The following is a 27,249-nucleotide window of genomic DNA, read 5'->3' as shown; positions in this document are numbered from 1 at the left end:
TGCTGGGATGGTGACTAGACAGAGGAAAGAAAGCATGTTAGTGGAGGAAAAAAAGAGCCAGAAACAGGAGTAAACAAGAAGGTTTGTTCTTGTTAAGTTTATTGGCATCATGTTTGTTTCTTTACATAAGAGCTCAGCCTACGTACTAGAATGTAGACCTCTGGAAAACAGGTAGAAGGGCTCCATTTAAGCAAGCTACAAATGCAAGAACAAATACCAGGAAGAAAGGAAGAGAGGAAAGGGACTAGATTGCCAAGTTTTTCCATACCAAAAATCCAGATTAGCAGTCAGTAAGAAGAAAGGGAAGATTCATAGTCCAGGTCATTCATTAAGAAACAGCTACCACACCCCAAGTGGGAGCTCCTTCCACAGCACAAAGAGCCACAGGCACACCTCAGCTCTGGCTCCTCATGCTCGCTCCAGGATGTCAGGAGTTAAGCAGTAGGGGAGGTGAACAAATGAGGTCATTTCATAGCTGTATTTAATTTTAAATCCAATAATCCAGTGTGCATATCAATGCTGTTATGCAAATCTGAGAATTTAGATACAAGGAAGCCAGACAGATTTTTCCAGAAGATGAAGCCTTTTTGGCCTCAAAACAAGAAGGCTTACATAGTTCATCTCTACTGTACAGAATACTGCCTCTATCTGGACTCTGTGTTGCTAGCACGCTGCAGGTCACAAGTGTCCTCCTCACTTTCTACACAACCTGTGTTTCAGTACTTGAACATGTAATTCAGGAATTTTACACTAATTTATACATTTTTAATTGGTTGCATATATTAACATGTACTATAAGATTTTTCCTAAAGAAGCATTACATAATACATGGATACTGTAAAAAGATCTGATTAGTTAAAAGTAACAAGCATTAACAGAGATACATACAAAACTCAACCTAGTCTGAGTGCTGAGCTTGCAATGAACTATGGGTAATCAGCCTTTCCAATTGCAGCCTTCACAGGGGAAAACACGAGACAGTTAAAAATGTATGTAACTTGTTACACAGATTACCTGTAAACAGTTTCTCTCCATTGGACACCTGGAATTAGATTCAGTTCCAAACATACATAACAGTTTCCATTTTAAACTAAGAGAAAGGTCTGTTACCATGAAGTGTGATGTGGATGGTGTGGGGACCTGAGCTCTGAAGTGCAGGACTCAGATGCTCATGAGAGATGGGTGGATTTTGGCAGCTGGAGATGCAATTTTTTTTTTTTTGTAATTTCATTTTAAACACAGAAGAGGGGCTGTGTGTTTGAAGGCCTAAGTGTGATATTTGTTTGTGAAGGACTGTGCTCAACCCCTCCCACTCCCCTCAGCAGCTGCAGCTCTCCGCAGAAGCCTTCGCTCGGTCAGTCTTGTCTAGTTTGATGGGTTCGGGGAATTCATTGTAAAGTTCCACTTCGGTTTCCTAGTGGGAGAGGAGGAGGAGTTAATGCTCTGCAGACAGCTCCCAGCATGCAAGGAGCTGGGCAAGGCTGGGGGTGAGCCCCAGGCTGCCCACAGCACTGGGGCAGGGCTGCCCACTGCTTCCCTCTCTACCTGTTTAAGTGCATTTCGTGCGATCGTCTGGAAAGCTTGTTCCACATTAATGGCCTCCTTGGCACTGGTTTCAAAGTAGGGGATGTTGTTTTTACTGTAGCACCAGGCTTGTGCTCGTTTTGTGGTGACCTGGGTGGACAGAGAACAGCATCACTACCTTCTGCTATGCAGGGAGGGGTTTTATTTTCTGGGCAAGGCCAGAGATCCCTCACATCCAACCTGAGCAGCTCTGACCTCAAGCCCCAGCCTTGAAACAGAACACAGGAGACCACTTCCCATCACCTGACAGACCCAGCCCCAGGGAAGGAGACCACAGAGCACTGGCTTGCTCCCATAGGAGCTGCTCAGCACATCTGGGGGAGGAGAAGCAGCTCCTCTCCTTGCACCTCCCTCCCCAGGAAGCTGCTGCAATCCTTCCACCAGTGGGCAGGAGCATGCTGTGCACAGGGGCCTGACCTCTCCAGGCAGGAGAAACCCTTCTCCAGTGGCAGACAACATCTGAGCCACTCTCAGGCACCTCCCACTCCTGTTTCTCAGGTAACCCTCCTGTGTTTCTACAAGGTCTCCCACTCCAGCAGTTTCTTAAGAGGAGGTTAGTAAGTCCCAGTACTCACTTGTCTGTTTTCTAGGTCAATCTTGTTTCCCAGCACAACAAAAGGAAAATTCTCAGGATCCCTTGGACTGGCCTGAATGAGGAATTCATCCCTCCAGCTGTCTAGGGTTTTGAACGTGTTGGGAGCCGTGACATCGAATACCAGCACACAGCAATCTGCTCCCCTGTAGAAGGCAACTCCCAGAGACTGAAATCGTTCTTGGCCTGCTGTATCCCATATCTGGAGCAAAAGACAGGGCAGATAAGCCAGTTCTACTCTGACACAGTCAGTCTGCAATTAGGGCATTCATTCCAAAACTCCCCACCAGGCATATAGAGTCCCCAGCTGGGCAGATAGCAGCACCTGCAGGCTTAGGGATTTCTGTAGGCACTAAGCATCAGGAGCCAGAAACACCTTCTAAAGATAGTTGACCCTTTTTGTATTCAGCCTCAGCCAGGGACATATTCTTGTCCTGGACAAGCAGGACTTGGGTATTAGGGTCAGCAGGTGACCTGTCTGCAGTGCTTGGATGCACCTGGATACCAGCAGAGTTCAAACACTCCTGTGATGGCTGCAGCTTTTGCTGCCTTGCAGTCAGTTTCACCACAGAGAGATGAAAGCTGCAGATACCAGAGACATAAGAAGGCTGGCAGGTTAACACTACACCCATAAGACTTGGGGTGACACAAATGGTTGACCTAGGGAGTCCTTTCCAGTTCTTGAACACTAGGGAAGTGAATCTTTCTAACAAGACCTAGTTTGCTGACAGTACCAAATCCAGTTTTTTAAACAAGGCCTAACAACACTGCTGTTAGCTAAACCCAGATTAATCTTTGCATTCCCTTGTTCAGCCCATGCAAAAATTTGTAGAGAAGCCCAGAAGCACTTATGTCTAACAGAAGTTCAGTGCAAACAAGACTCACACCCAGGACACTGATCCCTACACCAGAGCAGATGCTTCCACACAAGTGGGGTGATGGCACCCCTTGCAGCAGGGTCCCTCCTTACCTGCATTGTCACTAGCCTGTCATCCACCATCACCTCTTTTGTCAGGAAGTCTGCACCTATCGTAGCCTTGTACTGGTTACTGAATTTCTTGTTCACATACTGGTTCATGAGTGATGTCTTTCCCACCCTGCACAGGAACACAAAAAAGAAAGACTTGGTAGGCTGCTTCTACAACGTTTAAGTTGACCACCCTGAAGAGAATATTCCAGTGCCCCTCACTGCCCATAACCTCCTGGCTTTTCAACCAGGGAAGAAGCACCCACCTCTGCTAGTAGGGGCTTGCACACCAAGAGATGCTGAGGCACCAGCTGAATAAGAGCATTAGCTACCCAAGGATACAAAGGATTACATCCTGAGAAACTTCACCTCCCCATCACTAATCTGATCCTTGGTGAGGAACACACATTCACATTATGACCATGAAGGCAATTTTAGAAGATGAAGTGCTTCAGAGAAACCCATCACAAACTAATCTTCAGCCTCTGCAGAAGGAGGAGGTGGAAAAGCAGACAATCTCAGATGGCAACAGCTCACAAACACATCTGCTAGGCACCCAGAGGTGGAGATCCTCCCCAGAGAGCAAGCTTAGAGGCTCACATGCCCTCTGTGTGGCTGAGAAACACTCCCTGAATAACAGCTTGCTGGGGACAGCAGTATAAATAAACCTTATGTCATGGGAATCAGGTTACAGCCTGCACAGCAAGCAACCTGTGACAGCAGAGCAGACTCCTTGCTGAGAGCACAGAGCAAAGCCTTTCACTCCAAGGGGAGTGCTCCAGCCAGCCCCGAGGAGCAAAGCAGATGGCTCAGTACAGACTATGTCTCTGACAGAGCTTTAGGAAGTCACCTAAGAATGCTTACTAGAGGTTTTGGGTTTTTTTATTTTATTTTTTTAAGTGAAACACTCATTCCAACAGCACATGTCCTCCCTGCAGAAGGTTATTCCACTCGGCTACTCCAGTGGCCTGCCCACCACACTTTCCCCATTTAATATTGTGGCAGGACCTCAAGATACTGCAAGGACACATTCAAGCCAGACCTGAGGTAACACAGCTGTCATGGGCTGTAAAATCTCTCCTCCCAGCACTGCTGATTTCTTACAGTGCATCCAGGCTCCCACTAGTCAAGAGCACTGCTCTAGCCAGATACAGATTAGCATCTTAAAGGCTCTTCCACTTACCCAGAGTCTCCAAGGATGATGACTTTCAGTAACACTTTCTTCCTAGAAGTCATCTTTCACACTAGAAAGGAAGAGAACAATCCCATCACAAACTATTAGTATGTCATTCCTCAAGAAAGCAAGCAGCAAGTTTGGAGGCTGGGAAACTTGACTCCCAGCAAGGAGCCAGGGACAGGCAGGGCCCAGCACTCCTGAAACCAGACTCCAACTCAAGGCTACACTCAGCACTGCCCAGGTGTCTGCCCACCGCATAGGCTGGGCCATGCCAGACCAGTAGTGGCAATTTAATACCAGATGAGCTGAGCACTTGTCACTTACTGTACCAAGACCCTTCTGGATCCCATTTCCAGGCCATGTGGGAGATATACTAGCCCAGGCCATCTCCCTTGACTTGAGGCAGTGCAGTAAATCATACCAGCTCCCAACACAGATTAATAATTCTTACACATGCCACAAAGTGAGGGGTAAGCAGGCATGTGTCTAATACCACACTCAAGCTTTTTTGTGCTGTTCAGTAGTTTCCCAGCAAAAAATAAGAAAAAAAAAAAAAGCAGCAGCATTTCTTCCATCATGAGCTTGGAGAGGGGATAACTTTCTTCAGCAGCTGTGCTTTGTGAAAGAACCAAATCCCAAGGACATGATGTGGTTGAAGCAGCTGCAACAGCCACACAGGGCAGCTGAATTACAAAGCAAACTGCTACCAGACTGTGGCTTCTCTGAGGGCACAGGAAGCTGACTACTGCCACCTCAGCTTTGGTGTGATAAGGTTACAGTGACAAACCTCAAGATTCAGCCCACTGATGGCCATCCACTTCATCAGATGATGACTTGTTTGTCAAAACTTCATAGGCAGGAGGCTCTAAACTGGCCACTAATGGTGCATCCAATTAAAGAGAGAGCTGAGCTTCAGAGTTCCACACTCATCTGCTCCCAGGTCTCCTTCAGACCAGTGAGGCAGCTACAAGTTCATCAGCTGCAGCAGGCCTGAATACACTTTAGGATATTCTTTAGCATGGTGAGAGCAAGTACAGGGTCTGTCCAGTGGCTGAGCACACCCCTCCTACCCTGAGGCCCTTCTCCACACCTCTGGGGAGGGGGTGGGCCAGCCACTCTTATGTGCTGGATCAGATCACAGACCCTGTTTTGGTACTGACCTGCTCCACAACACAAGGACTTGGCTTTCCTGAGGGAGCCCTGCAGGTTCAGTACAGCAAGAGGAGCCACAGGACGGCTTTAGCTGTGCTACCTGACTCCAAAGATCCTTGACAACCGGACTTGGTATTCAGCCCTTATGTATGGACTTGCCTACCCTAAAATTCCCATCCTGCTATACCACATTCATTACAGCACACAACTCCTACTCTTCAGGAGCTATTCCTGATTTTCACAGCTAAGGAGGCCTTTGCTTCTACAACAGGGATTTATGTCTCTTCAAGCAGCTTGATCCTTATGTGCTTCCTGGGATACACAACAGCCTTAGGTACTAGATAACTACACCCATTTCACCCCACTACTACAGGAGGCTTCAGGCTGTAAAAGCCTCTCACTAGATGCAGTCCCAGTTGCAAAACATCTTAATCATCTCAGGCTTTGAGGGTTAGAAGACATGGAGAGCTTTAGCCTTTGCTGTCAGTGGATGCTGCAGAAGCTGAAGGAGCACTCCTGCAGCCACTGTAGCGATGCACCTACAGCTACACCTTTTTGCACTGCACCCACCTCACAGTCACAGGGTTGTTTAGGTTGGGAAAGGCCTCTGGGATCACCCATGTCCTGTACATGTTGCACGGTGGCATTCAAGATATCTGCTCCATAACCTTCTCTGGCACCAAGGTCACACTAACAGGCCTTCCACAGATCCTCCTCCTGATTCTGACCCTTCCTGTAGATGCACATTTCATTTGCTAACTTCCAGGGCACTGGGACCTCCCCAGGGAGCCACAACTGCTGGATTGAAAGGGGCTCAGGGAGCACTTCCACCAGTTCCCTCAGTACCCACCCACAAAGCCACTGGAGTCTTGAGTGTGTGTCGAAGTCATGTAGCAGGCCTCTTCCTCAGCCTTTATCACCATGTTTCCCTCCACATCTGATAAAGGATGGGGATGCCTCTTTGCTCTCTTTTGTTACTAATGTACAAAAACACTCTTTACACATTATCTTTTACAGAAGTAGTCAGATTAAGTTCTAGTTGGGCTTTGCCCCTTCTGGGTTTTTTTCCTGGATAACCTCATGAGATCCTTGAGATACACCTAAACAGGACCCAGTGCTGAGGAGATAACAGCCAGGGGCTGTGCAGTGAGCAGCAGTGACAGGTCACCCACAGGGCTGATGCCACCCTTAGATGGGTGTTAGCAGATGCCAGAGAGCGTGTGGAGGACAGCTTCTCCAAGTGTCAACACCTCACTTGTCCAGTGGGCTGCATTGTTCACCAATCCAGCTGACAGCCCAGCTATGCTCACCAAGACAGAGCCAGCTGAAAGTTGTCAACAGCACCAACACTGAGCTCTGCTTCTGCTCTTGCCAAGATGCACGCACCGTAGCCACGGGTAGAACAGACCACAGAAGGCCCTTCAAGCCTGCACCTCCTGTGTTCACAAAGCACATAACAAGTGACACTTTTGCCAGCCAAGCCAGAGACTTGTGCAGCACAAGCAGCCCAGATGGAGCGAGAAGCAAGTGAACAGAGCTTTAAAACAGCCTTAAGACAGCTGTGTACACTGAACTGTCATGAAAAACATCTGCATAGGTTCAGGTCCAGTGCAAGTCACCCGATTTCCTCAGGACAGAGGAAAACAACTCACCCAGAAGTGGCTATGCCAGAACCCAGCATGCTTCTGGGAACTGCTTCTATTTTCCTCAGAGTGTTTCCAATATCACTTGCTGCTGCAGCTCACAGCTTCCTGGTATTTGAAGCAGCTTTGGACAAGCTGGCATTAGTTCTTGTGCTTAGGGAGGGATTTGCAGAGCCCTAAATTGCAACACTAAATCACACTGCATGCTTATCTCCCAAGTTCAACATAGCCTGAAGTTCCACTATGAGGGGAGGGAAAACTGCTCTGCTGAGCAGCCACAGGAAGTCAGGCTGAGTCAGAGCTGCCACTGCCGTCTTGTCATAGCTGACAGGTTACCCAGCAGTGTGAAGGGCTGTCACTGCCCCATCAACACCAGGCAGGTGAGACACTCAGCTTCCATCCCAGGTGATGCAAAGGATGTGAGCCATAGCACAGGAAGAGCTGCTGCAGCTTCATATTTGGTGCGGGCCATGGGGCAGTGAGGAACTGCAGCCCTGCCAGGGACCAGCATGGACACTGCCCAGTCTCACACCATTGTTCTATCAATGCCTGACTGATACTGCCTTGAAGCCCCCTTTAATAATCTTCTATTGCAGATATAAACAGACCAAGGCTTCAGAGTTATTCCTTGCCCAGTACAACAAGGAAACACATCCTCAGGTCCTGTAGAAAATGGTTGAGTTCAGATAGGCTGGCTCCCACTGACTCAGCACTAAGAGTATTTTGCACCATAGAATGCAGCTTGTCTTGCCTTATGGTATTTGACACAATTACTCCAGAGCAGCACCCTGTTGAGGCACACACCCTTCAGATGGCAGTGTGAGAGCTCACATGGGGCTTCTGTCCAGTCCAAGGAGCACTTCTGAACAAACACTTCCTTTTTCAGAGGTATCACAAAGAAAAACTTGTTTGTTAAGATTTGATCCAAGACTCAGCTCTGTTTCACACTACATGAAATCTTTTTGAGCGAGGTCATCTGCATGACTGCTCAGAACACAGCCTAGAGCAGCACACCCAGCCAGTCCTGCTCAGGAGCCACCAGACACTCCACATCAGCCAAGGGTTGATCACCAGAACCATTCCTCCTCCTCCTGGCTTAACTGTGCCAAAGAAATGACACAGCTGTCTCTAATACAGGAGAGGAAACCTTCCACTCCATTTTTAATGCCTATCCTCTAAGCAAACAAGCTATTAATGATATGCTGACCCTCAAGAAATTAAGCTGGTATAGCACACTCTGTCCCACAATACTGTTATTACCTTTAACACTCACCTGCAGCAGTAGCAAGGGAAAATTGCTAACACTGCAAGCATCACTGGTTTAGCTAATCTGAAAGGAAAAGTCAAAACCCATGCTATGAAGCTTCATAGCTCTACAGCTCAGATGCAAGAGCAAATAAAGCCTATGCCAAGTCTAATTAGGTTTCCCTTGTTGCTTCAGAGCACATTACAACTGTCCTTTCCCTTGCTATATTAAGACAGCTGCTTTAACTCAAAGCAGAAATGGAGGGTTACAAATTCCTTAGAGATGTTCACGTGTCAAGTCACAATGTAGGCATTTTAATATTAATTGGGTTGGTACAAGAAGGAACAGTAGCAGTTTGCATTGATGGCTCACCAGACTTCAGATTAGCTATGCTTTAACAGAAGCAGGCCTTGCAAAAGGAATATTCTAAATGGCTCATGGACAGTTTTAGTGTGAAAGCATCCATCCCTAGGGGAATCTCACCTCCTTGGAAGACAAGGCTCCCTAAGCAGCAGCATACCCATACCAGTTTTGAAGCTGCTGAGCAGTCTTTACTGTTTCAGCTTTGCTATTGAACAGTTGGAATCACAATCCTAACATGTCCATAGAGGCTGGAATGTTTGACCAGGAGCTCCCTGTTACTACAGCTATCAGCCTGCCACCTGCACTTTCTCAGCAATCAGCTCAGTGCTGAAGTGAGGATGCTGGACAGCACATCTCATCCTTATGTCCTTTGCCAGGAATATTTAACACCACACCAACCAGGCACAAAGTGGTAGGGCAGCAGGCATTAAGCACAGCTAAACTCAGAATTATGGATGCCTAGTTATGCTCCCTGTCCCAGCAGGCAGCACAAGAGTAAAGCAGGTATCCCACAAAAAGGTGTATTTGAACCTGAAGCACTGCAGCTCTGTTCTGGATGCCATGGCTGATAAGCAGAGCTTCCACTTTCCCACTATACCACAGGACCTTCAGCAAAAACACCCAACCATGAACAAGCTGATGTGGACAGATCAGGTGTCCATTAGGGGCTACCACACACAGCACCATGCCTACCACAGTGACCAGACAAGAGCTACCCTTGTGCTCTGGAAGAACCTTCTGTCCTGAAATGTGGGAAGAGTGTCCCAAAATGCAGCCAAGTGCACTTCTGACACAGAAACAGCACCTCTACTCACTGTTCTCTTGCATGGATGTCTCTGTACTACAGAGAGCTATTTTTATTCCCTCCCTCCTCCCTCACTGGGTTCAGCATTTCTTCAAGGAAACTGAAGCTGGAAATATTATTCAGGACCAGCTCAGTCAGACTGAACCAGTTCCCTCTCAAAAGTATCAAGTTCCCTAGCACGTTTGGCATCTCAAGGGCTTATGTCTGCTTACATCTTTAGCCACTGAAATGAGATGGTGACTGAATGTTTATCCTGTTTTTAGAGGCCCAAGCACACCAAACAACCTGGCACATACCACTTGCCCCATGGTCACACTGCACCTTGCCATGCTTTAGCTAAACCTTTCAGTAGATACATGAATTTGCTCCAATTTTTCAGCTACTCTGAAAAAGCAAGGCTTCATCCTGAAAAAAGGCATAGCCTATTATTGCCATTAGTTAACCAGAGTCCCAGTTCCTCGTTGCAGAGCGTCCAAGCAGTCCAGACATGCTTTGTATTGAAGCCTCAAACCCCAACTGCAGCAGAGCCCCAGCTGGGGCAGAAAAAGCTTTACCAGTTACAATTTAACAGCAGCTCGCTTCCCACTGGCTGGTCAGACCGATATTGCTAACAAGGCATCAACCAATACAAAGCTACAAGTGACTGCCTGAACAGTTCAACACAAATCTGAGACCAACAGATACCAACATTAAACATGTCACTTGGATTCTCCCAAGAGTGACACAAGTGCTGTCTTTTCAGTGGGCAAAAGCACAGCAGTAGTCGGAAGACAATCAGCAGGGGCTATTAATTTAATATCAACATGGCTTAAGAGATGCCAAGCTGCCTTCAAGGAAGAAACTAGGAATATCACAATGTAGGCATTGTGGCTGCCTTTGATGTTTCTGACTGCCACAGAGCCTGCATATTTTCCTTACCAAACCCAGGTGCTCTAAAGGTGGAACATGTATCCAGCATCCTCACAGTGAGCACTATTACAGAGGCATAGGAAGTTATAATAGCAGGTTGAGTCTTGCACTGACAAAGGCTGCACAGGCAGGACAGCACTCTCCCACTCCCATGACAGGACTATCAGGAGCTCAGCTTCCCCAGCTCACTGGAAAATACCATTGAGAAAAGCCTCACATTTAGTGGGGACACGTGCTGTGTCTAAAAAGGAAACCAGGAACATCTTGTAATTTGGGCTGACAACTTGCAAGAACTGCTCCCTGTAAATAGGTTGTTTTTGAGGCAATGGGCTCTACAGTCCATAGAATCAGAGGTGCCTTCAGGCCTCGCAGATGCACCATGGAGCAGCAGTCAGTTCAAGTAGAGCCCACACCAAAAGCACCTGGCAAGATATTCTTGTGACAGCTTCACTGAAGGGTACACTCTAGCTGCTGTTCTACAGTAGCATCTAAAAACTGATTTCCACCTCCTTCTTCCCAACACGTTTATGTTGCTGTTCTAACCAATATATTTCCTCCTGCTGGTACCCAGCCAAAAGCTCAAGCAAGCACAGCTCCTCATTCTCTCCTCAAGAGGAGCAGCTCAGCAGGCAGCTGAGCTGCTCCACCAAGAGCAGGCTTCTGTCCAGTTGGTACTTTTCCCAGACAGCCCTGTGAGGCAGAAACTACCTCTGTTCATGGAGCTGAAAGCCTCAGCTACAACTTAATTTTTGATACCTTGTGTAAAACATTATATTGCAAGCTGTCAGGTGTAAATACACTGTCCAGTACATCCCACCCCCATCTGGGAGTCCTGTGCCAAAAGCTTCACCTTCCTGAAAAACAGCTTGGAGCTTTAGATGCCTGCTAGCACACTGACATGGCTCACATCAAAACTGAACCTTAGAACATGGTTCAGTATCCCAGAGGAATTAGCTTTTTAGATTACATCTGTCTGCAGTAAGTTTCCACCTCCTTTTGAGGGCAGAGTTGCAGCCACCAGTGCTGGAGCAGCTGCTCTAGAATTGAGTGAAGCTTAGGAACCAGCAATAGCAGCTCAGCCACATGGCTTCAAATTCTGTTCATTGTCTACTTCAACACAGGCACCAAACCAGTGTGACACAGTGCTAAAAGCCAACTGACATGGTCTGAAGTGGCTCCCAGATGGAGCTGACACCAGGCCTACACAAATACTCTGCTGTGTCCTGTTCATGGGTAACATGCCCTTAAAACAGTTCAGTGCTAAAGGAAGAGAACGATGGGGCAACATGCAGCTTGGAGAAACAGGCAGAAAACCTGGCTGGGAAACAGAAGCTTTGGAACAGTTTTGAGCATAACAGATTCCTGATGAGATCAAGGATGCTCCAGAGCCAGGGCTGGGTTGCACACTCCTATCAGTGGTAGTAGGGTTTTAGCTTGCCTCAGACATCCCCTCAACCCTCAGCTGGAGGCTCTATCACACATCCCTTACATGGGCAAGGACTCAGGGCTCACTGGAAGGAGACATGCCAATATCCAGCCTGCCAGAGTGCAGACAACACAGGGAAGGCAGAAGCAATGCCACTGGTAGGAGCCGTGTCTGCACTGACATTGCAGGACTTGCACATGAGAAGGGGTCTGCCCTGCCTGAGGTCTCAGCTCAGCTGTGGCTCCCTTAGGGCTGAGATTTGGAGAGCACTGCATTCCTGAGAGGCACTGATGCATATGATCAGTTAGGCTCAAAGCCCAGGTTCTCAAAGCCAAGCTCTTCAGTCCAAGCCTCACTGATTCACAGGCCTGTTACACCTCCTGGCATTTCTCCAGATGAGAGTTGTTCTATGCTGCACAAAGTTTAAATACTAGCTGTGGATCTGAACAGGTTTTTGACTGTAAAGCTGCCATAATTAATTGTGACTCTACCCTAGAAAAGTCCAAACTACATAGGACTAGATCCCACCCCTAATGCCAAAAATTGATCTGATTTCTGCTGGTTTAGACATCATAACAGCCACCTTCTCGTGAGGAGGCATCATGCTGATCTGACTACATGGTTTGCGAGTGGGAGCAGAACAAGCATGAAAACACATTTGCTTACAGTACCACAGCATATGTTTGTCCATGTTCAAGCAGACCAACACTGAGCTTAGGAGCAGTGGGAAAGGTCTGGAGGACATTTCTTATTGTCTGCAGGAACAGTACAACAACACCCAGGCCGCTGCCAAGCCTAAGATCACAGGAGCAAATGCAGGACCTTCCAAGTGATAATCACACTGAGGCAAAGCAATGAAAGGAAGAGACTGAAGAAAATGTCCCCAGGGATGCAGCCAGCTATGCTGGGCAGCCACCTTGGGTGGATCACTTTGCTCCTCAACAACTTGAGGATGATTCCCATCATCTCCACAGAGGGTAGCAGGTATGGGAGACTGCAGCTGTGGCAGGAGAAGAGGCCACAAAGACCCTTTTGAAGCTAATGCTACACACTAACAAGACCAGGATTCCCAGAAAGCAAGCCAGGGCTGCTGAAGTGGAAGTCTTCTGCTTAGAGGAAGACATCTTAACAAAAAAGCCAAACCCAGAAGCTTCACTGAAAGCTGGATGTTTCCAGTCATGAAGTTTTAATCCACTGATTCCTCCAGCAGCTAAATGGCCCTTATACCACAAAATATCCTCTCAGGATTGGGCACACATACCCTAACAGACTGGTAGCAAGTGTCCCAAGATCATCTTCTACCTTCTCTTGGAGGCTCAAACCATGTCAAGAATCAGTGTTGCTGTGCCCCTGCCTTCCAGTAAGAGGCAGTTGCCCTGTTAAATCCTACAGGATTTCAGGTAGTTCCCAGCAGATTTCCCCCAAGGATAAAGCTGTTACAAGAAAAGGCATGCTTGCTTTAACACCCCTCCCCCTTTATCAGAGCAAGTTTAACTTCCCCTATTCTGCCCTGGGGGAGACAATCTCAGGATGTGGGAGGAGAGTTGAGCACATAGCTGGCTGCTGGGAGACACTAGGCAACAAGCCATGTGTCTTGACTAAGGGCCTTGCCTACGCACAGCACTGCAGCTACACCAGCACAGCTTCCATGATGCCTCTACCACCACGGCCTCCTTGGTGGACAGCTTTCCAATCAGTAAAATAAACCTGGGACTAACTGGAACACAGCTAGAGTGCTCACAGAGCTCAGTTTATACAGTGGTGTTTACTGGCCTTTGGACACACAGCACCCAGAGAGTGGAGCCACCCAACAGTTTTAGTAACCCTGACACGAATATCAAGAGCCTGGCACAATTCTCACATCAGGCCATACCCTGAGTGACAACTCCCTTATTGCTTTCTATAAAACAAACACAGTCAGAGGCAGCTGGTTTTTTTTAATCTATGTGTCCAGAAGATAAGGCTGTCCAATTCAAAATATTCTAAGTTAGCCAGGCCCCTGATAAACAGTTGAGTTGTTAGATTTTTACCATATCTGACAGTATTTTTTAAAGTGCTCAGATTAATTCTAGTTTTGACTACAGTTTAAGTTTTCAGAGATTCCTGCTTTCAGTTTCAGAAACACAGATAACTTTTGCAGTGGTAAGCAAAACACAGATCTTAGACCTTGTCAGTGGTAAACAAGCCTTGTTTATCCACTTCTGGCTGCCAGAGTTCCTAGAAGCTGGGCAGGAAACAAGAGGCTGAAAGGAGACTTTGACCAAGTCAAATGACAGCCCTTAGGAGGTCTGCCAGAGGCTGCAACTTACACCTGATACTCAGATCTGAGAGTGAATATTGTGTTTCCTACAGCATAAGAAGCTTGATAGAGGAGAAAGGACAAATACTGATGGGAGATCCTGCTAGCAGATGTAGGGAAGCACCAGATCAACACTAATGGCAAAAGCATTACTCCTCCTTCCAGGAGGTCCTGTTGTCAGTAATGAGTCTTCTAGAGAGGAAGCTTTCTCTAGGGACAGGTTGTAATCTAAGAACTACACCTTGATCTGCGAGCAGAACTCTTGATCCTACACACACTCAATACTATGCTAATGTGGTTTGCAGAGCAGGAAGGACAAGTATTTCAGTACCAGAATGGGAGTGCAACAGGTAGCTTGCCATCACGGCTGAGTCAGTGGCTAACAAGGAATTCATACTGTGGATATTCAGTTTCACACTCATACTTCATACCCTCATACCTCTTGCATAGATCCTGCATCAATACTTTACCACTTCACCTATTCTCTTGATGAAGCTCCACAAAGGTCCAATGAAAACCTCACTTGCATGGTGAGATTAAGAGAACTTTGTGGGCAAATGGCATCTTGTTAGGCAGGGGAAAAGGTTCAGGCCCAGGCATGTCTCAGCTAAAACCCTCTCACTGCTCATGCTGGAGACAATGTCACCACTGTGCCAGTTTGGACTCCAGATATCATTATCCATGTCTGGGAGCCGAGTGACTCAGCCCACTTGAGGGAGACAAGCACCAGACAGGTTACTTTGAAGAGGATTCTGCTTCCAGCTGGAAAGAGTTCAAGGGCTCAGCACAGACTTGTTAGATAAACTGGCAGCCCAGTAACCAAGGTCCAGGTACTCCAGGCAGGCTGGCTCTGAAGGCAGCTCCAGTTACTGGCCTCCACTTTTGTCCACCACTTCACTAGTCCACCTTGTCTCTCAAATGACCACAGCTACAGTATATAGGACAGACTCAAGACAAATACTGGGCTTTTTTAATTGACATTTAATTTCATTTAACAATTTCTGCTTGAAACTCATGCAAGTACAGTTAGACACAATTAGTCACCTTAAATTGTCATTTTAAGTGGTTATGCAGAAGAAAGAGCAAATCACTCACTGTATCAAGTGCCTTTAAATCATACAGAGAGAAATCTGTGCCACAGGTTTACACTTCAATCCCATCTCAAAGGCAGTGCACCCTGTCCTGAAGCTTCACGGCCCTATGAAGACAGCTGTGGCCTCAATAACAGGTTTCCTGGCAAGAGAAGCCAAGGCTACCGGAGATAAGCTGCAAATCAACACACTTCAGTGGCCTTGATGAGCCTGCTTCCCTTCCCAGGGTCACTGGCCATGAGGGAGCAGCAGCAGTGTTGACAAAGCTTCCCCCACAGAGCGAGCGCTGCTTGCTGGCACCGGGGAGGAGGAGGAGCAGGAGCAGCGCTCGCAGCAGCGATGACATCACCAGGGCAGATCTGCCAGCACAAAATGCAGCAGCACGCTGGGCTCCAGAGCTGCATCCCTACCCATCCCTACCAACAGGGAGCAAAAAGCAACAAGCACACCAGGAGCCAGAGGGGAACCAAGTGACACAGGGGTATCCCTTCAGCGCCTGCTATTTCTGAGCAGCACGTGGGCAGCTCCTGACCTTGGACGCTCATTTGCAAGCTTTATTCAAGGTGCATTTAAAGAGATATGGGACCTTTAATCGAGCCCCTCACTGCACAAATAAGCATGGTGTATCAACTACTGTCATTCAATTAATTATCTATATCTAATTCATTTTTGAGATGTACAGCTCGTGTTTGGATTGGTGCTGCAGAGAGAGACACTTTTATCCTCACAATCTCTGGTCACAGCTATATCTGAAGGCAGACTGTTACACAGCAACTACAAAAGATCATTTTAGGAAGCTGCAGAGGGAAGCCAACTCAACTCTAACTCATGAGGCAATTAAATTGCAATTATCAAGACAATGCTGTACAAGAATGAAGTACTTCAGCATCTGAAGGGTGCAAGACTGCTGCCAGACAAACAGCACATGCTAGTGCCCAACCAAGTTCAGCATTTAGGTAAGGTCTTAGCTGGACTCTCTTCTGTAGAGGCAACAATCTTTAAATTACTCTACAGCTCTGCAAGAGAACCTTAGGTCCACCAGGGCCCAGTAACAGGGACTTCAGAGCAGGTCAGGTCACAGCCAAGGAGAAGCCCAGAAGACATAAGGAAACACTGGCAACATGCAAGGTGAGGGTCCTGTACTCATTTCACAAAGGTTCAATTTACTTCAGTTACTAACAAAATTGCTGTATTCTGAAGGCAGGGACATGCAACAATAAGTACCTGTGAGCCCACATCATCCACCAGTTTCAGAGAAAGCAAATATCCAAGTGCCCTATTGCATAGCCCTTATTCTTGAGCCAGGTACCTGCAAACTTTCTCTCACAATGCAGCATTTAAAAACACACCCTAACCAAGCACAACCAATTTTGTTTACAGCCAAATGTTAAGTTCTGCATAAAGTAGTCTCATTTTCACACAGAAGTCAGGCCAAAATCCCATACATGTTAGAGACAGAGCTATTTATAGTTTTGCACAGATGGTTTGATGGTAATTGTCATGTTTCCTCAAGGACAAGCTTTGCCAGAGATTTGCTCCAACAGGTAATTCTCAAAACCTTCCAACACAAGTATAAAACACGAGCTTTAAGAAGGCACTGCAGAAAATAAATCTGGTAACCCTCCTGCTCACAAGCTTTCATTTTGATCAGCAAACTAAGCAAAGTCATATCTTTCCCAGGTCACTTCAGAGCAGAGCTTGTTCATTTTACACTTTCAGCTGAGGATTTATCAATGTTTTAATATGTCTGTGCTACTCAGAGTTGGATTCCCTGGCTTTGACAGAAGGGCCAGGATGCCTGTAGTGCAGACTCTGCAACACAGTTATTTAAATTCTTAACTTGTCACCCTGAAGGTACAACTCAGGGTGTCCTGTTCCCCACCTCTTCACTCTGGTGACCAGTGACAGGATCAAGAAAACAGTGTGAAGCTTTGTCAAGCAGGTTTAGGCTGGATACAGAGAAAAAGTTCTTCACCCAAAGGGTGGCTGGGCACTGGAACAGGCTCCCCAGGGAAGTGGCCATGGCCCCAAGCCTGCCAGAGCTCAAGAGCACTTGAGCACTCTCAGGCACATGTGGGAGTGTCCTGTACAGAGCCAGGAATTGAACTTCTGTGATCCTTGTGTGCCCCTTCCAACTCAGAATATTCTGTGATTCCATGCTGACCTAATATCAGGATATTTGAGTTTGAGGACAGGGACCACTGCAGGACACCACAGGTAAGAACAACACTAAACACAGCTTCCATCTTATCAGTTATATTTCACACTACAGGTTGGGAGAGCAAGAAACTGCTATGAGATTTCAGCAGTCTTCCTTACTGAGGGCTCAGATTAGCCCCATAACAGCCTTTCTACACCAGACATAGGGTATTAACATAACAGCACAAAGAGTAAAGAAAAAAATGCAAAACAAACAAACACACACCCCAAACAAACAAACAAACAAGGCAGTGCTTGAAAGTTAACAGTATTAGGGCTGCTTTACTTCTGAGGCTCAGGCCAGGCAGGCATGGTGGGTCCACTCATTAGTGCATGGAGGGCAAGTCATGTGTTCAGTCAGCTGTTGGGAGTCACAAGGGAGAGGGGGAAAGAAAAGTATACTTGTTCTTCCTGAGTAAGTACAGCAACGAAGCCTTGATTATTTAACAAGGAATATTCAAATTACTCCACCCACTTTAACCTCAAATTCAGCTCCTGAGAGAGCTGGGTACACTGACTCCAGCAGCCTGGTTCTACTGGAACCATAGCCAGGCTACAGCTATCGCAGCCAGGAAAACACTGGCACAGCTACTTATGTACCATTCCCCTAAAAAGAGAATCTCCACTTCCCCAAACCCAACACCCACATGGATACACAGACTGTTAGGCACAGACCAGAGCTGGCCAGCCAGTGACAAGTACTGGAAGCTTTGAAGGTTCCATGCTGGCAAGTGTCAAACAAAGAACAGCTTGCTTACAGCTGGGGGGGGGACGGGGACGACTTCATTCTGTCACGTGTTCTCAGTTTACATATAAAAACCTCATACAGACCACAACAGCTCTGCTTATCAGCAAACATTTGGAGTTTTCCAGGAGATAATGCTGAAACTTCTAGCTTTGAGAACAAAAGGCCTAGAGTGCTAGGTGAGACACACATTTTGATGCTGAGGTTACCTACCCTACTTCAGATGAAGACAGCCGTTTTTGCTACTAAAATAAGCCCTCTATTTACAGGGAGTGCAACTGTCTTAAGTACAACCATCAGGCATTTCCACATTTATTACTCTCTATATATATGGAAACTAATAACGCATCTATCACTTAATTTACCTTATTATACACTCACAGACAAAAGCACTTCTAACATCCACTCTAATAGTGCTTAGCACTGACTCAGGCTTTACACACACCGACAGCTCCTTTCGCAATAACTGCCAGTCTCGCCGGCCGCCTCTCCGGTCAGTTTAATCGCTCCCGGGGCTGCCGGTTCACGTTACAAGCGCTCCCCACCGACCCCCGAGCAGCGTTTCACCGTCCCGACCCAGCGCCCTCCCACCGGTCACCCTGAAGCCTCTTCGGGCTTCGCAGGGAGCCACAGCAGCTCCAGAGGCCCCAGACAACGCGCTCCCTGCCCGGAGGCACCGCTCGGGCCGCTCCGCAGAGAAGGCTCCACAAAGGCCTGGCCAAACGCGCATCCTGGGAAAGGCCCTCGGGGAGGAGCCCGGGCCTGGGGAGACCCCCCTGCATTGTCCCGAGCCAGCGCCGGGCCCGGCTCCAGGGAGCTCGGCGCCAGCAGCGCGGCCACCAGAGCCCGCCTCGGGGCGGGCAAACGAGCCGGGCCCCGGTGCAAAGCCGGCCGGGAGCACCGAGACGGCGCCGCCTCCGCCGCGGGCCCCCCGGTGCCGGGGAGGGGCCGCGAGCGGCTCCCCCGGCCCGGGGCTCGGCCGGCCGGCCGCCCGCCCATCCCCGCAGGCAGCGCGCGTTGCCGCCGGGCTCACCTGGTGGTGCTGCCGCCGCGGCCCAAGCCCGATCGCTGCGCCCCCCGCCCGCCTCGTCGGCTTTAATGGGCCCCGCCGCCTCCCGCGCTCGCTTCCGCCTCACCGACAACTTCCGCTCACGGGGCCCGGCGTCACCGCGCGCCGCACACGTGACCCGCCCGCCATCTCAGGGCGCCGAGGCCCAGCGTGGGCCCACTCCGTGGGGGTGGAAAATAGAAAGAAATGTTTGTGGAAAATAAATGTTTGTGGTACCACCGGAGCCCGCACAGAAGGGAGGGAGGGATGGGAAAGGACCTGCCTCCCCCGCTGGCTTCCAATAAACACCGCGCCCTGGCCTGAAGGGAGGTGGAAAGGCCCAAAGAAACCTTCATAATTGATGAGAACACACGGGCACAAATCTGTTCTTTGGTGTCTTCTAAATAGCATTGAAGAATTAGCACGGAGTTCCCTACAGTTAAATTCCTATGTGAAAAAAAAAACCTCAGTTATTGCTATTAGAAATAAAGAGGCAGCATTTTAGATTATAAATGTTTAATATTTACAAATTTTTACTTGCAGCTGTAATTTAAAGTGGGGTAGTAGCACCAGTGCATGTCAGGAAAGAAGATAAAAGATGCCAGTTGGATGTACATTCAGATTAATTAACCAGGCAATTGTCAGCACCAAGAGCAATAGTGCAGGGAGTGAAATGGGAGCCTCTGGAGTGTCTGGACCTAAATCCATGGGGTAACAACTATCCTGGCGGTACAAGTGAAATCCGTATTTTCTACTCTCAGTTGGCAGCAGGTTCATTTTGTTACTCAGCAATTACTTGAATATTATTACTCATCCAAGTCATGTGACTGCTGTGGGTTTAGTTAGCTTATGAACTCAGGAAAGCCACCATGGGAAAAAAAAGTATTTTTAAAGCTAATGAAAGATAATAAAGGAGTGAGGCAGTGTTCCAGCAACATTAAAAAGAAAATCACACAATGACAGACTTGTTGGGGTTGGAAGAGACTTCTGGAGATCATCCAGCCCAGCCCCTGCCAAGGCAGGGTCACCCAGAGCAGGTGACACAGGAACACGTCCAGGTGGGATTTGAATGTCTCCTGAGACTCCATACCCTCCCTGGGCAGCTGTTCCAGAGCTCTGCCACCCTCAACCTAAAGAAATTCTTCCTCATGTTGAGGTGGAATTTCTTGAGTTTTCATTATGGCCTTTGCTCCTCATCCTGTCACTAGGCACCACCAAAACGAGTCTGGCACCATCCTCTTGGAGCTATCTTTGAGATACTTGCATGGATTACAAATCCCCTCTCAGTCTTCTCCAGACTACACAGGCCCAGTCTCTCCTCATAAGAGTGATGCTCCAGACTCCGGAGAAGGAAAATTTCAGCAACAGTTTATTAGTGCTTTTAGGGTGCCCCATTAGATGCAAAGAGCTGCAGAAAAACCTGGTATCAGTTAAAATGCAGACTGGACAAAAGAGGAAAAGCCTTCAGCACATCAGCAGCTGGTGGAGCAGAGCACTGGCTTGTCCTGGTGCATTGCCTTTAACAGGAGACCCATGTGCTGGGCTCTTATGGGCAGACATTAATGGCAAATAGTGGGTGTTCCTCAGCTCTCTTTTCTTAAGAGTTTCCTTTTAAATTTTTTTTTACATAATGTGAAAAGCAAACAAAACCTGTGAGTTAAATTTCCTCCTGCCGGCACCACCAATTACAGACCTTTGTAATGCAGAACTTCACAAAAAGTTCCTGTGCCACTTGCTCTTGATAAGACCAACAGATGCTTTCCAATCCTCGGTGGGAACACAGCATTTTCTTAAGCTGATGAGGCAAGATCCTCCTTCCCTCCAAGGACATACAGATCCTGGCCCTGGGGAGGACCAGGGGCAGCAGACAGGTCCCTGCTATCCAGGATGGGAGCTACATTCAGAGTAGCAGAGTGAAAGTAGGAGGATGGAGTGGCAAATGGAAGTATTGAGCTATGGCTCCTGAAATACCTCCCTCTCCCCTCCCCATCAAAATAAACACCTACCCTGGGGACACCAGAGTGTGCTGCAGTGAGCAGCCCAGCACACTGAGGTTTAGCAGCCTGTGAAGGAAACTATAAAATGTCCAACCCCAATGAAAACCCATAAAAACAGATCAGTTTGAAACCAAATGCCAATTGTTCCTAATCACTAACACAGCTCTGAAGAAATCCATTCTCTATCCTTGAGGGGCATTCACACAGCTGAGTGGATCTCTGAGGTTACAGTAAGAGATCTTTAGACATTTACTGGTGCAGAAACCTCAACCTATTTCATGCACTCATTCCTCTAAACCAGGAAGTGAGAATGTCTCCTGCTTTGATTTTCTTCCTTTTGTGTCACCTAATCTCTATTTGCTAATCTTCCTGATCCAATTAGAGACAATCAAACATTATATCTTACACCACCTCTGTGCTTTTGTCCTTGGACCAAAAGAGCCCCTCCTTTTCCCCTCTCATTTCTGAGATTATGGAGTGAACAGTGGTACAAAAACACCTGCAGAGAGGCCCAGGGAGGACATCACCTCAGCTGTGGCACTACAGATCCCTGCCATGAGCTGAGAGCATCTCAGATTCCCCACAGTGTGTTCACCCTCTTCTGTGGACACACAGCTACCCCACCCCTGGCCATCTGTGACATTAAAAGCTTGAGTAGAGTCCCCTTATTCCCCTGATACTTGTTCAGCATATCTCAGCTCTTCAGAGTCCTGCAGCCCCTCCTCCTCATTGCTGGGAACAGCCTTTCTTTGCCTCTGTGCCCAGAAAGATGTAGCACCAGCCCCTGGTGGCTGTGCCTCAGTGAAAACTGACTGCACAGAGCTTCCTGTGCATAGCTGTCCTCTCTCAGCTGGCTGTGCAATGCTGTCCCTTGTCACTTTTGGCCTTCCAGACCAGCTTCCTCAAATTATCATTATAATGTTCTAACATACGGAAATTTTAAAAGGGAACTAAAATGCAGTAAATACACAAAATGTTGCTTTGATACTCCAAGCTTTGTCATGCTTTGATTTATCTTGTCTAAAGCAGATTCCCCCTGCTTCTGCTGGCATTTTGTTCATTAAAAATCTGCTATTGCATGACCACCTATGTATTTCCACTGGCAAGAGCACAGACCCAGGCAAGAGCACAGCCTGCCCTGTCCCCTAATCCCTACCTGCAGTAAAAATACTGTTCTGGTAATCTGCTAATGCTTTCACCTTTGCAATCCTCTGATAGTTGCCAAGTCATAGAACAGCATCACATGAAAACAAAAATGTAGCTCTGGACAAGCCTTGATCACCAGATACAAATACAGAAAGCAACTGCAGTCACTTTATCTCATGGCAGATCTCCAGTCTATGGTGCAGAGGACACAGCACAGTGCAGGGATTATGTCTGTGCTCACCCAGCAAATGCATCTGCTGGAGGATGAACATCTTAAAGCACTGGTACAGGGCCTAAATGCAGCCACTGAAACCTGAGCCCTGCAGGGAGGGTGGGGCTGACCTGCAGTGATGCAAAGCCCGATTGTGCCAAGTCCCCTCACACCAGACACAAGAGACACATAAAAGAAATGGCTTTGGACTCTTTTGACAACTTCCCCCTGTTCAATAGCAACAGCCACAAAACCACTGCAGAGTTGTCATCTCTTTGATACTGGGAGGTGGCAATGCTGGCACCTTCCCTTAGCTGCCAGCTCACTCCCTGAGATGAGAAGGTCCAAACACCTGCTCTGCCTTGAGTCAGCCTCCTGCAGAGGCTGTGGACAACATGCTGAGCACAGGGGATATCCTTAGACAAGTATCTTTGTTGGCCCTGCCAAGACAGGCAAGCCCATGCTGCTGGTCATGGTGTAAGGTGGGCCCCAGATGGCTTTGTGCTTACTGAAGTTATCTGGGCCTAGACTGGTGGAAACCAAAGCCCATGGAAAAGCCACAGAGGAAGGGATATTTCCATGGCCCAGACTTTGTGCTTAGGGCCAGAGAGGCATCCACATATTATTCATAACCATAAACCCATGAGGTTGTCACACAAATAGTGACAATCACCTGAGCCTCCTGCAGGTCTCCCAGCTGCCCTTCCTCCCCATCTACAGAGGTTCTCCAACACCACCACCACCTTCCCACTTTTACAGCCAGTCATAAATACCAGATAATTATTTTTTTACAGCTGCATTGGGAGGTATGCCAGGTAATTTCATATGACTGTTCTCATACTCAATTCAAGAAGATGATCCAAAGACTGAAGTAACTTCCTTGAGGCCAGAGTGAGTCAGTTACTTTGTCCCTCTAAACACATTCTGAAAGGCTAAGGACGTTCTGAAAGGCTTTTCAAACCATAGGAATGGTATAAAAATAGGTACAGAGAGAGGTGAACAGCCAGCACAGAACTGCACAGGCTTTTGCAGAACTGGCCTTGCTTCAGGGATCAAGCTTTTTAATGAGGAGTGTGTTACCAAAGCAGCAGGTTCCATGAACTGTTACTTACCAAGCACTGAAGCCTTCACAGTGCAGATCTGGTGAGCCTGAGAGCTCTCAGCTCATGCCATTAGTGGCTTTTAAGGCACGAGGGCAGGCAGGACAGGCCAGTGGCTGGCAGGGCCTGGAACACCTTGCAGGTACCACTGCACGGGTGCTGTGTGATGGGGTGGACCAGCCACGTGAGCTCTGCATCCAGCATTTTGTGACAAAGGTGGCCATGTCATGCTGTTGTTGCACTCAGAATGTGTCATGGGACAGGAGCCTGGAGCCACATGACCTCTGTGAGTGGGACAGGTGACTTGCATGTTGCTTCTTCCTTAACAGTGAGTCAGTGCCCAAAGATGTCCCAAAGAAGCTCTCTGTGGCTAGGAACCAATCTGGCTGCAATGCAGCACACTCTCAGGGTCTGCAGGTCCATCCTGCATCCCAAGAGACAGGGGCTGTCTGCAGAGGCCTGGGAAGTTCCTCTGGGACCCTCCATGGGAAGGACACAGACATGTCCCACAGCAGGATTCCCACCTCAAACACCAGGCAAGGCACAGGGTGCTGCATATTAGCTTCAGATCTATCTGCTTCAGCTCTTTTCAAGTGACAGATTTTCGCAATGCCCTCTTGTCTGCTCTAAAAGGAGAAGCAAATCCTGTATCAATGGTAACCACAAGAAGCTGGAATAATTTTGAGTACATGTTTTCAAAGACTGTGACAAAGATACTCAGCCTTGAAGGATAAGGGTGTGTGGGCAGTGAGGTTTGCTTTGCTTTTATCTTGGACAACATTTTTCAATGCCTAGTATCTCAGCAGCTGCATTTCTGACCCCAGGGAGTTATGACTCACTGTTTGCAAATCTCTGAGCCACCAAATTGAAGGTATGCCTTGCAAAGCATGATTCTAAACTGAAATGCTTATAAGTGGGTGTTACAGCTCTCCAGTTATTCTGTTCCAGCACTCAGGGCTGGTTCCATATTGCTGCCCAAATTTCTGGCAAATAGAAATCAGCACCTCTTACTTTGTTTAGATAAACAGGATCTCTCAGGGTTTGTCTTCTTCAGTGAAGTTCTCAACCAACCCGTGAGCACTGAGGCTACAGAAGATGCATTATCCCACCTATCCCAGCACAATGCCAGCCTGAGGAAATCTATTCTGCCCACCAACATCAGAGCTGAGGCTGGCCCTCTGGGGGCTAAGGCTGTCTTTCAGCTGCTTTCTGGGTGACCTGTGTGGGGTTAAGTGAGCCACTGGCTGCCATCCTTTCTGTTGGAATACATCAGTTTGCTGACTCAAGGACAAACAACACAAATGTTTTATCAAACATTTCTTAGCAGGCAGGCAGGAGAGCTTTGTGTGGGTAGCCCAAGGCCTTCAGAGAAATAAATAAGAACAAATGACCAAAAGATCCTCACATTTCTTTTTTCCTTGATCATTACTGTTTTTCTTATCAGGAAAGTGTCTGCATACAGTTCTGCAGACCAATGCTGTTCACAAGGGGTTAATGCTCCCTCTCTTTGGGAGACCTGTGATGGGAAGGAATCACCACCATCCATCTGGCAGGGCATGATGAGGCTGTCTCTTGGGAAGGGGCCACTGCTGACCACCACATCCACACATGTCAGGGTCCATGAACAGCTGGGCTTGGGTCAGAGGTTTTGGTCCAGCCAGGCAGGGGCTCAGGGGTGCCTTTGCTGGAGAAATGGAAATCCCAGCTGACACTTCACAGAACAGGATCCAGGATGGCCCCTGCCAGCAGATTCACAAATTTAGTAACCTGGTGAGAAATCTGCATTATCTCACTGCTTGAAGTCAGAGCTCTTGGAGGGAGCAAGACAACTGCCAATCTGTAAATGACCCCCTCTTGTTTGCTGTCAGTGGGATCCTCAACTTCCTGCTGCGTGTGGCAGATCCTGCAAAACTGAAGCTTTAAAATCCAGGTTTAAACTCTCTGTGAACAACAGGCTCCTAGGTAGATACACCAGCATGTGCTTTCCTTTCCAAAAGCAAGCTGAGGAAGAGGAGTTGCTCCATATGAAGATAGCAACTCCCTTACTGTGCAGAGTGGCAAGTGACAATTCATTGCCAGACTTCATTGCCACTGAGGATGGATGGACCACAGAACTGTACTGTTCTCAGGTCGGTCCTGGCACCACATTTGCCAGACCTTAAAGGGTCAGGAGGAAAAATGCAACAGCACTTATCAGAGAGATGGGCACTAAATCCCACCGCAGTCCCGTGACACCCGGGCACTGCATCACTGCACAGCCTTTCCCTCACCTTCCGTCCTTCAACCCGGGCACAAACCACCTCCTGAAGCGACCCCAGCAGCGGCACTGCACACCCAGAGCCTGGCAGGCAGCAGGAAGGCACAATGAAACCTGCAGATCCTTCACCCCGGGGGACAAAACACCTCCTGAAGCGACCCCAGCAGCGGCACTGCACGCCCCGGAGCCTGGCCGGCAGCGGGAAGGTACAATGAAACCTGCAAATCCCTGCAGCGCGAGGTGCCCGCTAGCCCGCAGGTCCGGGCGGTTCTCACAAACAGCCCATCACAAACAGCCTCAGCGGAGGCTGCTGCGGGAGGCAGCCGGGTCCTGCCCGCCATTGTTTGTTGTCGTTGCCAAGGTGAGGCTGCAGCGACCGGGGCGGGGCCGAGTGGGCGGGGCCGAGGGCGGGGCCTCCCCACCGCGCCCCCGCCCCTCCGGCGCGCCACGGGCGCCCCCTTGCGGCGACGCGCGGCCATGGCGGGGGTGCGGCCGAGGGGACATGGCCGAGCGGACAGGGACATGGCCAGGGGGCAGGCGAGGCTTTTTGTCACCCCTCACCGCTGGGAACCGCCTCCATCGCCCAGTCTGGATGGGGCACAAGTGTCACCGCTGCCTGCAGCTGCCGGCCAGCCCAGGTCAGGGATCTCAGCACAGCCTCTCAGGTGCTCCTACCTTGATTCTGCTGCGGGTTCTTGCAATGTATTGATCTCTGTGATTTCAGCCAAACGCGGCTGCTGTTGCCTCCATCACTGACCCTGGGAGGTCGCAGCCCTGGGGTAAACAAGCAGATGGAGAGGTGTAATTCTCTGTCAGGCCATGCAAGGATTTGCAGATCTGCAGCACAAGGGTGAGATGAAGCTGCTGCCACAGGAGCCAGCAGGTCTCCCCTCTGCCCATAGCAAGGACACCCAGCCTCCTCCTCTGGAGCCTGGAAGGACAGCAGGTTCCTGCCTCCTTGGTTCTCAGCATCTGTCCTTTCCAAGTATGCACTTTTGCCCTTCTCTCTTCTCCTCTGGCTTTGCAGATGCCAGTCCACCAAAGGTATTTTCAAGCTGTGGGTGTAGCCAGGTCCTGTGTGAACTGTGAAGTACTTGAGTGGCAGCCTTGATCAGACTCTCATTTTTTAAATATAGTTATAACAGCACTGTTCCCTCTATCCAAAACATACTCTGATCCTGTGACAAAATCCAGAGCCACTCAGCCCAAGGCAGCTCTCCTTGTGTGGACCACATACCTAGCTCAGCTTTTCCATTTTAATTGTACACGTGTAGCAGATTTTTTTCATTTAC

The 27,249-nt window shown here is 48.4% G+C and overlaps 1 protein-coding gene across 2 annotated transcripts; it reads right to left on the bottom strand.

Moving 5' to 3' along the window:
* Nucleotides 1-82: 82 nt before the first annotated feature.
* On the bottom strand, nt 83-26,655 carry RAB7A (RAB7A, member RAS oncogene family). Of its 2 annotated transcripts, none has more exons than XM_066558127.1 (6): nt 26,633-26,655; nt 4,327-4,387; nt 3,147-3,273; nt 2,160-2,378; nt 1,546-1,674; nt 83-1,414 (listed from the first exon to the last, which is right to left on the bottom strand). In XM_066558127.1, the coding sequence occupies exons 2-6, from the start codon at nt 4,377-4,379 to the stop codon at nt 1,319-1,321; spliced, it is 624 nt and encodes a 207-aa protein (XP_066414224.1). In that variant the 5' UTR covers nt 4,380-4,387; nt 26,633-26,655; the 3' UTR covers nt 83-1,318. The 2 variants fall into 2 exon arrangements, with proteins under 2 accessions (XP_066414224.1, XP_066414223.1); XM_066558126.1 differs by lacking the exon at nt 26,633-26,655 and adding an exon at nt 19,232-19,340.
* Nucleotides 26,656-27,249: the final 594 nt, after the last annotated feature.

The sequence above is a fragment of the Molothrus aeneus genome, chromosome 12, assembly GCF_037042795.1.
Source record: "Molothrus aeneus isolate 106 chromosome 12, BPBGC_Maene_1.0, whole genome shotgun sequence".
Taxonomy (NCBI): domain Eukaryota; kingdom Metazoa; phylum Chordata; class Aves; order Passeriformes; family Icteridae; genus Molothrus; species Molothrus aeneus.
Note: the sequence above shows the minus strand (reverse complement) of the source record. Positions and strands in the feature narration are given on the sequence as shown.

What these genes read in the sequence shown, in the direction of transcription:
- RAB7A (XM_066558127.1), bottom strand. Translation starts at nt 4,379, where the DNA reads ATGACTTCTAGGAAGAAAGTGTTACTGAAAGTCATCATCCTTGGAGAC. An exon ending in ACAGGCTAGTGACAATGCAG is followed by an intron (nt 2,379 to 3,146) that starts GTAAGGAGGGAC and finishes CTTTTGCTCCAG; the next exon opens with ATATGGGATACAGCAGGCCA. An exon ending in CACGAAATGCACTTAAACAG is followed by an intron (nt 1,415 to 1,545) that starts GTAGAGAGGGAA and finishes CTCTCCCACTAG; the next exon opens with GAAACCGAAGTGGAACTTTA.